Source organism: Capsicum annuum, chromosome 3 (genome assembly GCF_002878395.1).
Source record: "Capsicum annuum cultivar UCD-10X-F1 chromosome 3, UCD10Xv1.1, whole genome shotgun sequence".
Classification (NCBI taxonomy): domain Eukaryota; kingdom Viridiplantae; phylum Streptophyta; class Magnoliopsida; order Solanales; family Solanaceae; genus Capsicum; species Capsicum annuum.
In genome coordinates, this window is record NC_061113.1 from 236,352,457 (window position 1) to 236,367,846 (window position 15,390).

The 15,390-nt window shown below is 35.7% G+C and overlaps 1 protein-coding gene across 5 annotated transcripts in view; it reads right to left on the minus strand.

Moving 5' to 3' along the window:
- Positions 1-2,641: 2,641 nt before the first annotated feature.
- The window catches only part of LOC107862889 (integrator complex subunit 9 homolog), a 17,178-nt gene continuing 4,429 nt past the window's right edge, over positions 2,642-15,390 (minus strand). The window contains exons 3-19 of one of the 5 annotated variants that reach the window (XM_047409563.1): positions 15,250-15,323; positions 14,778-15,158; positions 14,479-14,693; positions 13,530-13,850; positions 13,094-13,304; positions 10,618-10,710; positions 10,407-10,501; positions 10,071-10,188; positions 9,883-9,968; positions 9,292-9,343; positions 9,166-9,196; positions 8,741-9,087; positions 7,830-8,313; positions 5,370-5,732; positions 4,617-4,783; positions 3,446-3,603; positions 2,642-3,189 (exon numbers count right to left, since the gene is read on the minus strand). In XM_047409563.1, the coding sequence (XP_047265519.1) occupies positions 8,257-8,313; positions 8,741-9,087; positions 9,166-9,196; positions 9,292-9,343; positions 9,883-9,968; positions 10,071-10,188; positions 10,407-10,501; positions 10,618-10,710; positions 13,094-13,304; positions 13,530-13,850; positions 14,479-14,693; positions 14,778-15,158; positions 15,250-15,258 (2,016 nt within the window). In that variant the 5' untranslated portion in view covers positions 15,259-15,323 and the 3' untranslated portion in view covers positions 2,642-3,189; positions 3,446-3,603; positions 4,617-4,783; positions 5,370-5,732; positions 7,830-8,256. Of the gene's footprint in view, positions 3,190-3,445; positions 3,604-4,616; positions 4,784-5,369; positions 5,733-7,829; positions 9,197-9,291; positions 9,344-9,882; positions 9,969-10,070; positions 10,189-10,406; positions 10,502-10,617; positions 10,711-13,093; positions 13,305-13,529; positions 13,851-14,478; positions 14,694-14,777; positions 15,159-15,249; positions 15,324-15,390 lie in introns of all 5 variants that reach the window. The other 4 variants (XM_047409560.1, XM_047409561.1, XM_047409559.1 and 1 more) reach the window with 4 other exon arrangements.

Below are 15,390 nucleotides of genomic sequence, written 5' to 3' on the forward strand. Positions count from 1 at the left end.
TATTTTACTATCACGGTTCATTGGATTGATCACCATTGGAACATGCAAAAAATAATTATTGCTTATAAATATGTTGACGGAACTAAAATCGATCAATTTATATCTACTACAATAACGAATTGCTTAAAATATTTTAGACTTATTGATAAAACTATGACATGTACATTAGATAATGCTTCTAATAATTCGAAAGCCATTAATTTTTTAAGTGCTAGACTATGTCCTATGGATGATGATTATTTTCATGTTGAATGTACTACACATATTTTAAATTTGATAGTATATGATGGTGTTGAGTTGTTTGAAAATGGTTGTTATAAGGTTCAAATTGATTGTGGTTTTATTTTTAAAAATAAAAAAAGGCTATAAAAGATGATTTTAAATATCAATGTACAAAATGTGATCTTCCATATAGAAAAGTTCCAAGACAAGTTCCTGCCAGATGGAATTCTTTGTATCAAATGCTTGAAGTTGCTTTAGTATATCGTGAACCTATACAATTAGTTTATAATTCGATTAATTCGAATAATGATATAAGGCTAGGTTCTGATGATTGAATTGAAGTAGAAGAACTTTGTAAATTTTTAAAAACTTTTTATCAAGTTACGAAGATAGTATCTGCACAATATACTTCAATTATTTCTTCTGTTTTAGTAAATATTACTGCTATTTCTAAAGTACTTGCTAAATATAAAAAAAAATTGTCCTTACAAAGAGGCAATTGAAGCTATGGTCGCAAAATTTTAAAAAATATTTTTTTCCTATTCCACAAATTTATTTGACAGCTACTTTATTTAACTCATTTTACAAAGAACATGGTGTAATGATGATGATTCAAAAAATTTACGCCAATTTAAAAATTGAACCTCATGAAAAGCCACCAGTTGAAACTTGTTGTGCTAGCATTGTACCTAAAGCCAGGAGTTTATATAATATGTATCAAGTTATGGAATAAAACATTGCGTTGGTCGAACCTCCTACTTCTAGACATAGATATGATGATTTAGATGATGAGGTGGGTGAAGAACTTGGTCTTCAATTTTGTAGTAGTAATGATTTTGATTCGTATATTTCTCAGGATCGGGAATGTATTAGAGATGCAAATGGATAACCACAACTTTAGAATGGTAGAAGACCCGTATCAGACAATTTCCAAAACTTTCAAGGGTGGTTCAAGATTTGCTAGCAAGTCAAGCTTCTTCAGTTGTTTCGAAGCAAGCTTTTAGCACAGCAAGATTTATAATTGGAGATCATCGATATTCGTTGGCGAAAGATAGTTTGGAGATTTCAATATTATTTAGAGATTGGATCAATGCCGAACGAAGAAATTTTGGGCTCCCAAAATTACCGTCCCAAATTGAAGACAAAATAGATGAAATATTTGAGGAGAATAGTAATGATGGAATGGAAGCAATGAAAGAACAAGGAAAAAGACCAATTCCGAAAAATATCAGAATATTATGGACGTTTTAGATATTAATAAGATTCTAAAGTAGAAATCTAATTCTAACAGAACCCTTCTTAGAAGGTCGCTGCGTAGATTAGGTTCTCTTTTAATATTTGTAATAAATGTACAACGTACTAAATTTGAATAAATATAAAGGCTATTTGCCTTAATTTTATTTTGTTTGATGCAATCATAGTTTACATTTATAATTTTAAAGTTATGGAAAAAAAAATAATACCTTAACTTTATAAAGTTAGAAATATTTTTTTATAAATTTTTCTAAGTTTATGTTATAAAAGTTGATGTTATGAGTTAAACTTATAACTATTTTTAAAATTATATATTATAATCTATTATAACTTAAAATTATAACGATTTAAGTTAATGTATAAGTTTTTAACTTAAACTTATATAAATATAATTTAAATTAACTCATAACATTAACTTTAAAAGAATATTAGATTAATATATATTTAACTTAATTATATTAATAAAACAATTTAAATAACTTAATTATATATTTTTCGGTGGTATCGGTTCCGGTAAAATACACCTGTATATTTGTCCGGTATCGGTTCCGGTAAAACCATTCCGACAATACCATTTCGATCTGTTGCTAGGGCTATTCACGCGTATGTGTTAATTGTGCCTAAACAATCTGACGTCTTGTGAGAAAATACTAAACCTCTAATATTTTCAATACTAAACAATCTGACGTCTTGTGTGGTACAACTAACGTCGCTGTTCGTTTGAATATTGTTACATTATAATATAACGATGGAAAATCGGTTCGAAAGAAAACTTGCCATTTATAGTGAAACGTTGTTGCAATTGTTATAAAGAAGTCTGTTTAACATCCCTTTTCCACCCCACTGCCTGTGTTGCTTACACTGCATGCAGTGAAGTAGCTTTCACAAGATTTTGTGCAAAGTATAGATTTCTTTTGAAAACTTGGTTCCCATAAGACGATAGAGGTTTTAATGTGTTACTTCTCATTCAAAATTGATGTTTACTTTGCATTATTTTTCACGTGGTGTTTGACCTATTGGAAATATTTTTTCTTTAAGAAAAAAATTCCTTATGTACATATTTGGTGAATCTTGTAGCAGTAAGGTATCCAACAGGTACTTCTTCATATATATGAACTACTCCTGAAGTGAATGAATATTGATCCTTGTTTAAACAAGATCCACATGCTGATTCAAATACAAGGAAAATCATTAACATGAGCTAAACAATCAAGAATCGTATAGACATTGGAGCTGTATGAATATATATACATTTACACTTTTCACAAAGTTGTTCTTTGAATTATTTATATATACAAATGAAAATTACCCCGTGTTTGCCCTTTTGGTCAAAAATCTGAATTGCTTGAAGCACCTGAATATATAATCTGTAGACCGAACAAGAGCAACAATGTATCTGAGCGTCCGCCTAGTCAGCCAGGGGTTGGACAGAAGCATTGAAAATTTGGTGGTGTGGAACTCTTTCAAAGTTAACTGGTAGTAGGCAGCATTGGATCCATACAAAGGCCAAATTCCCAGAAGCTGCAAGGTTCAACATGCTTTATTTTGCCAAAATATTCTAATATGACGAAGCAGCCTGGCTAAATATGTGTTGTGGCATATAGTTAAACTGTCACAGACGACTGCTACATGCTTGCGCTACCTTGTTATTGCAACATTCATTCGCCTGTTGTCCCCTAAAAAGCCAACGGACCCCAAATTGTTTGATCGCACCTAGGCATCATCAAGCAAAATTATATAAGCATGCACTTATATATTCCACTCAAATAACTTCGCCAATAGCAATTGAGCATCCAAGCAGATATTACTGTTTTTTCACTAATTATATCAGAGGATATCACGAAATATCCTATAGGAGAACTTTGATTACTTAAAAGATACTTATCAAGGCAGAGATTAGAATGAAACGAAAGAGCCATCTCCACAGAAGCATGTCAAAATGTAACTCATCAGTAGAGTGACAGCCTACCATGGATATAATCACAGAATCCGCTTCACGACCTTGAAAACTATCAATAGTTGCAACATCAACACCAGTATCCATTGGAATCTCATCAATCTTGTCTCGAAGTAGTTACACTTGAGCGACGTAAGGAGACTGTACAGCAATGGCTGCAGGAGGAACACCTGCAGAAGATAATTGGTACTTAAACTATCTATCCTGATTTATGATACATGAAGCAACAAATGTTGAAACTTGAAAGGACATACTAATTCTCCAAATGTAAGTACAAAAATTGTCCTCCATCTCACGTGATAAGGATGCCTTCATTAGCTCATCCAAGATACGTGGATGAAGAATTATGAACATGCCGAGAAGTATAGTTTATGTTGATTCAGTCAGCAGAAGATATTAGGAGAGAAATTATCTCCACGAATATCTTGAGCTTATGGGAAGTGCAATAGTACTGATTAACTCTTTCATTCAGCTAAGTTTTGGAGGTGGCATAATTATCATCCATATAAACTAATCAACTGAAACATCATGGTATATGGCTCTACAGAATACTGAAGAAACTTCCTTCTAGGGAGATGTAGAGGCATATACATGAAAGGAACAACCTTCTAGGAACTTAAAAGGAATAACCATCTAAGCAAGGTTAAAGGTCTTCAGCTTCTCGAAGAATGGGGGATTTGGTGCGATAGATATAAAAATGTCCTGGTTGAGTAACTTTTTGTCAAACAGTTCTTCCAGCCATATGAAAGGGGAATTAAAATCGTTGGCTATATATTACTCTAAAACCTTTTTCTTTAAGCTTAATTGTTGTAAGAGAATGGGATTCATGTACAAAGGAAAAAAAATCAGCCATCGGCATTGAATTAGAGAGAAATGTGCAGTTCCAATTGAGATTTCATGAGCTTTTACTTTCAGCATATACTTGGTATAAGTGATAACCAGAAAATACAAGTTGTCATCAGTCCATCACCAGGAGTCCTGCTAAGCTAGGCCATTCTGGTGGATGTACAGGAAGCATGCAACATATTTAATAAGTGAATGCAATAAATGCATACTTTGTTCAGTTGTCGCTTGAACCACAAAAGCTCTCATCATGGAAGTTTCATTTATGACTACTTTCAAGAAAATTAAAGGACATATCAATTATCATTTGCAGAGAAAACCAAAATTAAAGAGCACGTACCAGCATAAATTAAACTGAATACATGTTGAACAACGATATCTGCTTCCCCTTCACTGTAAAAGGAGCCGGTGCCAGCAGGGTCCAGATGCTCTTCACAACCAACTGATAAACTTCCGTAAGGCATTCTCGTATCAAGCAATAACAGCGGACACAGTAATCCATGTGGGCTGAATGCAGAAATTAGAAGAATTAAAATCATCAAAAGGAATGCTTTCTGTAACCATATACTTGGTGGTGAAATGACATGCTAAAGTTTCGAACAAGCAAATATCCCTGACTAATATTGTTAGGCAGTGCCAAGAACAATCAAATGCAGCACCTAGCACATTTCGAAAATGGTAACTCCACAAGAAAGGGTTCAACAGCAACTTTATTTCTAAGCATAGCATGTGTTGAGTACCAAAATCAATTAACAAGATGTTGAGGAGAAAGAATATCCGGTAAGACTGTGAATTAGGAGTTTAGACCAAAATACTATTTAAGGGTTTAAACTTTTAGATTAGGTGTTCGTACAGTTCCATGATATCACAGGGATCAAGACTCAAAGAGTTTCAAGTCCCATGGCTACCACAAGAAGAATCTCTACACCTCAATCTCAAAGAAAGGAGCCTACATCCGCTTTTGAACTTGTGGGAAGAATAACATCCTCTTTTGGACTTGTGGGAAGAATAAAAAGTAGAATAAGGTATCAGAATTCAAATCATCAGTTAATATGTGTAATGAAAATGACATGCAATGGTAAAGCGTTCATACCTTGACAAAAGGAGAATCCACCAGTAGATGAGAAGCAACAGCTGGAGATGATGTTAAGATCCACCATACATCTCCTTTGAAGCCCAGATAGCTATGGCATCATTCATTCTGTACTGTGTTGTAAATTTGTCGACAGCATCCCATCATGCAAAGTCGCTGCCCTCTCCAGTAGTGGAACTCCAAGACCACCTTCTAAGGCTTTCCTAGAAAGGATTACAGGAGCAAGCTGGAATTGATCTCCTGCAAGATTGGTATCCAAGACGATGGTTGAATTGCTTGGCCAGCTTCATCTATAATAACCAATTTGTTCTTGTCATAATTACCACTTTTAAAACGTTTCTCGAATAAATTAATGCTCGCATCCTGACAAAAACAAAGAGAAAGCAATCAAGACAGCTGCTATTCTGGTTATACAAATTTTCAAGCATCTTGTAGATTTCAAGTTATTTTTCGTTTTTTTGGCATCATTCATAACTTTATTTTAGGAAAAAGGCATAAATATCCCCCAAAACTGGACACACCTTTCCTTTACATCCTATTACCCTTCCTCCCCACTCCCCCCGAACTATTTCAAATTGTAATAAATATATCCTTCAGTGCTGAGGCGACTCAGAGAATGTTCTCAATCTCTAGGAGGCATGTGAGAGGAGAAAAATAAGTTTAAAATCTCATTAAATGGAAACAACTTAAGCTAATGTCTTTTGAATTATTTTCCTTTCTTTCTTTGTGAAATTTGTTCAATTTTACTATTTTTTCATTTTATAGAAAAACATTTAATTTTCTCGCATGCTCACTAGATACAGAAGTCATCGGCAAATTTTTTTCCGGTGTTTTTCAATCCTCTACTCATCTTTCTCTTTCTCACACACATACAAATCACACTTCCAAGAAAATGTTACACATGGGAAGTAAAAGAAACCCAGATATGTGGAGAAATCACAAAACTCCATTATCGGTAAACCTTCTCCCACTGGAAAAAATGGACTCCATCTCCCACAGGAAATCACATTTGAAATAGCAAACTAAAACCTTTCCGACTAGTTTGATAAGTTTGAGTTATTTTTCTTTCTAGAAATTAGGATATGCGATAGAACGTTTGATATTCATTTCGCTTGGGTTCCTAATGTCAGATCTTTGGAATGAATTTGGCTGAGGATTTAGTTAATTTGGAAGTGAAAAAAAGGGTGAAAATGGAGATGAGAATGAAAATATAAAGTAGAAAGTTGATTCTGGTGAAGTTTTAACTCCCTTAGAAAGCTTGAGGGCCTTCCATGGAGATGTTGTAGCTACTAGTCAAAGCCCAAAGGTGAGCAGAAAGAATGAAGAAAGAAACAAGAAAAAAAAGGGCAGAAATCAAATTAATAAAATGATTTTGTCAAGTGTGTGTAATGCACAACTTAATATAGATGGGACTATCACGTTTTAAGGGTGTGTTCGTTACACTTTAAAATAGTTCATGGGTTTACCACCGTAATGATATAGAATGTCCCTAGAACTTTGGTGGTAGCCTGGGGTACTTATGCCTTTTCCCTTAAAAGTACAAGACATATGCTAGAGATCAACCTGGAAAATCATCCATTCACCGACATACACATCTTATTTATTACAAGATCTAAGACGGAAAATACTGTAAGAAATTGACAAACAAGTGCAAAACAAAGAAATGTGGTCTATGATTTGAAGAGGCAGCACCTTGTAAGGTTTTCAAAACATTAGCAAACATCGTTAAAGATGTTTCATCAGAGGGTATTTTGTGTCTTGAGGTTAAAGCTTAATATATCTCCTAACATTTTTTTTTGTCTTTTGTTATATATACAATTTTGAAAAGCACCAAAAGTAACTATAGAAGAAAGAAAAAACAAAGTCAAACTATAAATTGCAGCTCATCTAAGTTCTACAGAATAGCATTTTGAGTACTCAGCCACACAAATTGCCTCTCAACAAAGATTTCTGCAACGGCTCACTTACTACAAGCAAACAGAAATAACATAAACAACCAGTTACCAAGTCCACAAGATACGCGTTGCTTTTACAAAATAAAACTAATCAGACATATCATGCATTAATTCCTGATCATATATTCCTCGTTTCAATTTCGAGTTCAAAAGGATATTTCTTGAACACCAAACTGTGCTTCTATCACTCTAACAAGGCAGCCGATGCACTAAGCTCCTACTATGCAAGGGGTCCGGGGAAGGGCCGGACAACAAGGGTCTATTGTACGCAGTCTTACCTTGCATTTCTGCAAGAGGTTGTTTCCACTGGTCACATGGCAGCAACTTTACCCATGTATTCCATCTCTTATAGCAATTAAACTATAGTACTACCAAGTAACCAGTAATCAAGTCAATTAAAAAAAAACGCAAGGAATGAAGGCAAATTGCACAATGTACCTTGCAGTAATCAAGTCAATCATGAAAAAAAAAACAGCAAAGAATGAAGTCAAATTGCACACTGTACCTTGCTGTACTCATAATAACCCGAAGCACATTGCACTTTACAGCTCTCACACACCACACTTGCCTTCTTCTCCACCCCCACCAACTCCCCATAAACATCCGAATACAACGCCAAAGACGTCACCTTTACTACACCATCCACCCTACCACCACCACCTCCATCCCCAATAACCACTGGTTCCCTCACAGGTACCAGTGATTTCAAAGAATGCGGAGCTGCCACAACCCTAACCCCATGTGGGGCCCTTCTTCAACCCTAATCCTCCACTTATCATCCTCCTTATCCTCTTCCTCCGCAACACCACTAACCGCTGCCGCCACATTACCTGGGTCAGAATTAATCAAACCCCACTTCTTCACGGTAGGATGTAATGATGAAATCCCTAAATTCTTTGTATATTCTGGGTGTCCTTGTTATTGAAATTCCATCAAAAAATTCTCGTAAAACGCCTTTTCACTTCGTGAGCTCTTCCAAGAAAACCAACCTTGAAAAAAATTGTAGAAATTAGAGCAGTTTTCAGATAAATAGCGTTTCGGGATACTCAAAAGCTGCCCAAACACCGCAGTTATAAAAAAAATTATAGAAATTAGAGCTGGTTTCAGAGAGGTAGCATTTCGAGACGTGCGAAAACTGGTCCGGACACATGTTTACATAATTTTGTGGAATAAACCCAACTAGCACATGTTTACATAATTTATCAGAAAAATGACTCCAAAATGGAATAGTTATTTATCTGGTACAAACTACTTTGGCATTTCAACTTTGTTTATAAGAAAATCATTTTCATCTCAAAGCTAAAAACTGGTTAATACAATCATTTTCTCCTCAAAGCTAAAAACTGGTTAATACAATTGGCATCTAGGTACATATAAGGGCATCTTTAATTAGAAACAAACTAAAGTGCTACGAACAGCCTCAGAAACCAGGGAAGATGTAGTCTCATCAGCAACGCTTATCATGGTCCGAGTTGGTGTAATCTCTATCAAGGCTTCTTTGGGCTCCGAGATGTATACAATTGATACATTTTCTGGTCCATCAGTACTCTGGGCATGCTCTGCAGTTACTTTCATCCCCATCTTCTGTAAAGCCGTCAGAAGGGAGTCCAAGTCAACTCTACCCTTAACTTGTAGAGAAAGCACTAGCTTGTTTTCAAGAACAAGCCGATGTTTTCCCTGCTCAACGAGTAACTCTCCCTTTAATTTTGCAATATATTGTTCTTCTTTTTCCTTCGAATCCGAATCCATGGCAATGTCCATATCTGCATAACTTTTCAACTTAGGCATAATTACAGTTTCATTTTCAGAGAAATAACAGACTGAAAAGTTGGGATTGCAACAGCTAATATGGGGCCTCAAGCTCTCAGGAACCTGAAATGAGCAAGATAGGCAGTAGTTAGGAGAACATGTTGAACAGTTCAGTTTCTTAGAGCAGAAGAGAGAGGGGGAGGGGAGAGAGAGCCTACCAGCACATGTTTAGGTTGTAGTATCTTTAGTAAAGGTATGACTTTCCGTAGCCTGCAAACAGAAAATGAGGTTTGTATTTGTAATGAGTCGAAGACAGAATAGTAATTTGAAGAGCTACAGATCCGTACTACTTGAAATAAAACAGAAACAATGACTCTTGAGTGAACTTTATAATTATGACTAAAAAACTGTATCTTCCGAGCCTCCTTTAAACGAGAAATAAAACTGTAAACATTTCAACTTTGTTGTTTACTGGATATATCAACTCACGCTAAAAGGGAACAGTTCCTAAACTATCCAGAAGAGCAACCTTGCACATCTAATGGTTCTTCATTAATTCCCAAAACTCTCCTACAAAGTACATAGAAAAGATAATCATGTGGTAAGCAGCAAAGGGACTTTCGATCAAACATTCTAGACCTTTTGCAACAAGCATCTTTTATCTGCTTTCTTTTACATATAGCACCTCTTAATTCCTTGTTCTTGCAAATTTAGCGAATAAACTACCTATATAGCACAATAAAAAGTATAAAGAGCTAAAGTGCTATCAGCTACACATGAGATATGGGGATCAAAAAGAGTAAGCTTACTTCATCCCAGAGATGAATGAACATAAACCGTACTTCATTGACATCGGCTTAAAAGGCAAGAAAGCCAAATTGATATCATATCCTTCCTGTGAAATATGATACATTAAAAATATGGTCAAGCCTCACATTGGTCAAAACACCAAGTGCATGAGATCTGAATATATGAATATCATATAGCAGATAGGCACCTCCATAAGAAGCAATGAGTTGGGATCTTGACACCAACGTTGAAGGAGATGGACGACAGGCCCAAGTCGCAGACTCCAGTGAGGACAGAATACTATGCAAGGTTCCTGCCAACTTGTTCTGAGAACATAACATTAGACTAGGTCAATGATGTTGAGGTCACAGCACCTCCAATAACATCTACTTTTCAATAACCACATACCACAATGAAGTCAAAAGATTTAAAAGAGTAGAAAAGTGTAATAAAGCCAACATAATGTCTGCGGCAAGCTTATAAGCAGGTTACTGTGCTCATTTCTTTAGAGTATCTCAACGTGAGGGGACAGAATATATCTTACAGGAATTTCGATGAATGTATTGCGGGAGATACCAAGAGCTTTTTCTCATTTGACAGCTGAACATGAGTGAATAGCGGCCCAGGCTTAGAATAGAACTGTGGATCCACACATAGAACAAACAAAAATACATTATCTCTATTTGTGACTTTCTGTGTTGACAGCAAAGGATTAAAACCACAAGATTCACAGTGATAATCAGTTAATGTAGTACTCTTTCTTGCCGTTGACTGGACAGACATTCAGGTATGATATTGGAAAATGCCAATAACTCTTCCGCCACAGAAGAAACTAAATATATAGGAACCTACAGCACATAAACACCCAGTTTAATTCATAAAAAACATATTCCAGCTGAAGCAAAGTTAGGTATCCACAACTAATGTGCATTGGTCAGAGAGGGATTCAAATATAACATTTTGCATAACAGATGACAATAGGCCACGAGTGCATATAATATCTGGGAGACAAAGAGCCTCTCGATGCTCATTCCTTCACACTATCAGGAATACAATTAATATTACAACTATGAATTTACATCTCCAACAGCAAGGCCAAAAAACAGCAGTGGAAGATATAGGGGCAAATGCTACTATCTCTCGTCCCTGAAAGTATACTCGGTTTTCATACCATGGTATGGAATGAAGAAGAGTCGGGAAAATTTCACTGTTAAATCAACATATAAGTCACGAAAATTATCAAGCCTTAGAGAAGAGAACTGGTCATGGAAGATGATCTGGAAGACCAAAATTCCATACAAAGTGAATTGTTTCACCTGGTTACTGGCAAAGGAAGTTGTCTTGACACATGGCAATTTCAACAAAAGAGGATTCCATTTGTGCAGAAGGTGCTTTCTATGTGGAGCACAAAGGGAGACAATCAACCATCTCTTTTTACATTGCAAATGGACAGATCAATTATGGAGAATATTTATTTGCCTAAGAAGAAAACCCGGGTGAAACCAGGTAGCATCAGAGGTGTTTCGAGTTCCTGGAACAACGATAGCAATGCAAGTTCAAAAGAGAAGAGATGGAAGATTTTCCCAGCATACATTGGGAGGACAGTGTGGAAGGAGAGGAATCACAGATGTTTTGAAGACAGGCAGAATGCCATTCAGAGTCTCAAGACAAACTGCTTAGGTTTGTTTTATTTTTGGTGTAAACAGGATATATTAGTGCAAACCAAAGACATTTTTGATGTACTAGACTACTTGTAAGAAATAGAGAAGGAAGAAGGACTGATGTAGTATGTAATACTTTTGAATAGGTACTACATCTTTTGGATGTAGTGCCGCTATGCTGTTACCATCCTCAATTAAAAACTACCTTTGGCCCTCTAGTAACATTAAATGCAAAGGCAAAAACTCCTCTATTTCTTTGGTGTAGAAATTGACATTGCATAGTTGAGGAATAGCCTCATATATCCTATCTTTTAGGTGCACCCATGAAGTTTCTTTATATATAGAAGATCAGATGAAATTCATATATTGTTGTAAATTTTCTACTTTTCCATGTACTTTCTTGTTCACAGGCATTTTTTCCCAAACACTCGATGAAACTTTTATTACTTTTTTATGAAGGTAACTTTTTATTAATAACCAAAACACAAAGGAGATGTTAAGCTGTCAAACTTTACAATCATTCAAAAGTATACGAGGTCTCCTATCCGAAAACTTACAAGCTTATAAATTTTATATCGAATCTACTAAATTCTCCAATGTTCTGTTTATCCCATAAAAAGAATAAACTAAGACAATTTTAAACTAATTTTCGGGATGGGGTTGCTAGTGCCTTCCAAATGTCTTGAGTTCCTCTCTTTCTAAACTGCCCACCAAATGCAGGCAGGAATTACCTGCCACCAGTCCTCTTCACTGCTGAACTTATCTGCAATAGAATGCATACTCCATAATGCCTTTTACCAGCGCTTTCTAGAAAATATCGGCAGGTAATTAGTCAACGTCCTTATCTCTTTTTTAAACTAGTGTTCTGGTAAGGATTCAATCACAAATGTAACAGTATTCAATACATGGCATCTGTGTATCTACAAGCATAGCAACATCTTGCTTTTGTCTACCCTAAAATTTCCATATCTTCCACAAAGTAAACAAAAAAAGAAGAAAATATGGAGCAAAATGTTAACCTACTGATGTGAATATCTAGTTATGTGTATCTTTTCTTTTAACTTTTTTTCCTCTTCCATTTTGAAGGTGGAGGGCAGAAATTTAAAAATGTAATACAAGTGCATAGATACACTTTTTCCTTATCACTTGAAATCAAGAAAACAACTAGATTTAAGCAATCTACAAAATGTATTCATTATTCTTTGCACTAGCTTTATTGTAACCCAAAAAGCAGGAGGTAGATATAATTCTTTTCAAACTAATAAAAATGGCAGCAAAAAATCTGTCTCTCCTTTCTTTTCAAGTTATAATAATATATCTAATCCTCATCTTGCGAAATATTCCACTTGATGCTTCTCAAGGTGAAACTTTTCAGCACTATCTGCATTTTCTACCCCAAGACTGCAAGAAAAGGGGACTGAGGAACACAATCTTGGTACCTTAACACAATCTTGGTACCTTTCTTTTGGGCTCAAAGTACCAATATTCTAGAGTAAATTAATGTGACAAGCAGCTAATCACTTGTTTAAGAATTGGTATAAGTGCGCATACATGCAATCTTCCATCATACCTTCAAATTTGAAGAGTCTAGTGAAAGTGACATGTCCTCCAACAGCTGCAACATGACTCCGGGCCGTCCAATGGCAATAAGGACTGAACCTCCATCACTAATAGTTTCCAAAGCACATGAACATATAGAAGATACCGTTTCCATCTCTCTGGTGTACTCGCTTGAATCAATCCAGGATTCAATAATTGTTTCCGAACAACTACCAATATCGCTGCGCATGTTCCAAGTTTCAAAGATCATTAATTCCCTTCCAAAAAATATGTAATGATATGGAGGAAGATGAATAAAGATGAACCAAAAGATGGATGGAGAAAAGGAGAAGATAATCCTTGAAAGGAAAAAGAGAAAAACATAGCTATAAATCTTATCTCACATATGCATGCCATTAGCCTTCAGTAGAATGTATAATCTTCCATATACTACAAAAGGAATGTACCTTGAATAGGAACAGCCGCCAGTAGCAAGAGGGAAATTGTTCTTTTCGCTATCAACATCATTGCAGTCTGTGAAGTCTGAATATAATAGAATATCACTTCCTTTAAGAGCTTTGTAATCAAAACCGGTTGCAGTTGTTGATGCAAAAACTGAGCCAGAAAGATAACTAATGCTTCCTCTTGGACTTAGAATATTCCAATTACAAGCACCTATCTCCAAACCAGAACTCAATGCCTTTATGGTCAATGAGCCATTATAGCAGGCTTCTTCAGCATACTTAACAGATTGAACCTTCTCCATGCAACCCTTTATATCGGCTGCACTGAAAATTTTTCTCATTACTTGCGGATCTATAAACATCAAACCCATAACAAACACATAGAACTTCAAAGTTTATCTGCTTCCTTTTTCATTTTTGACTACTGGCTATGAGCACCAGGTCCTTTTCTTTCAGACTGTGGGGTGAACGGTCAAATTCGTAACAGAACTTGTAACTGTACATTTTTAAGTCAGTAAGTTTGCAACGGAAAATATCCATCCAGATGTAATTATATATGGTACTGAAATGGAACTGGCTGCTACATACTTTCCACTCCCATCCCAAGCTGAAAGTCTTACTATTTTCATGTCCCAGTGTAATGTCCACTCTATTGAGCAGACAACTCATGTGCAAAAGCATATACTCAAGTTCATAGAAATAATTGAAGACTATGACTGACTTAAACTAGTGAATCCAATTTAGGATGAAGGTGAAAAAAAATATAAGATCGTGTTTCCTCATTTTTTAAGGCATGTTCTTTCTATGTGTTTGTATCACCTAAAACATTTACAAACATAGGGGTAAGTAGCAGAGTTTTTCTAGCAAGTTGAACACACTAACTGACGAAAATCAATCCACAAGAAATGTGACAAAAACAGAACATTCTATTAAATGAAATAAGAAGTGTTACCTGTAAATGGACATCCATCCACAAAGTTCTGTCCCTTCACTGCCTAAAACAATATCCTTTAGTGCCATAGGAAGTAGTTCAAGTTTTTCCCATGCCATCCATTGAGGGCAACCAAATTCTTCAGGTCCATAGAATTGTCTAAACTCCATATGCATGGACACGAGGTCCTCCATCAACAGTTCCCCTAGTCTGGAAGCTGCTTCCGTTGCATATATCTGATGAGATAACCACATCAAAAAGTTATTCACCAGCATAAGATTAATCGTACTTTAATGCAAGAAAAATATCTTATCTAGCACCTTTGCTCTGAAGTCTTTGTTTCGGGTAAGAAATGGTAACCCGAGCATACCCGTCGGACTTGAGATTAGTACCACATCCAGGGAATGAACACTCCAAAGCTGCAAGCTTTTCACAGTTTTATACCAAGGCTCAGCCTGTATCAAACTTTTGGAATCAAAAGACTCTGCAACTTCCTGTCTAACGGACTCTGAATTTGATGAACATTGGCCTCCATCATTTGATGTTTTTTCATCAAACAGGTTAGAAATAACAGTTGGAAGCGGAGAAAATACGGCAAGTGCTGAAAGGTCCAAAGGGCAATCAATTAACACCCGAAAACCACATATATTAACTATATGGCATGGTGGGAAATGATATCCCTTGCCCTCACTTAAACATGTCTGCAAATGTTGGAATTCATGAATATGATGTCAATATGTACTCCAATTATATGCAACCAAAGCAAATACACCGAGAAGGAAAGTGACTTACAAACTTCATGGTATTGAAGAATGCAAAAAGTTTCTCAGCAACCAGGAGATCATACTGTTCCAAAGGATATCAGCCTACAAAAGAAACAAATAATAGGAAGAGCAACTTAAAAGTATATCAGTAATATACTTGGACCCCTCC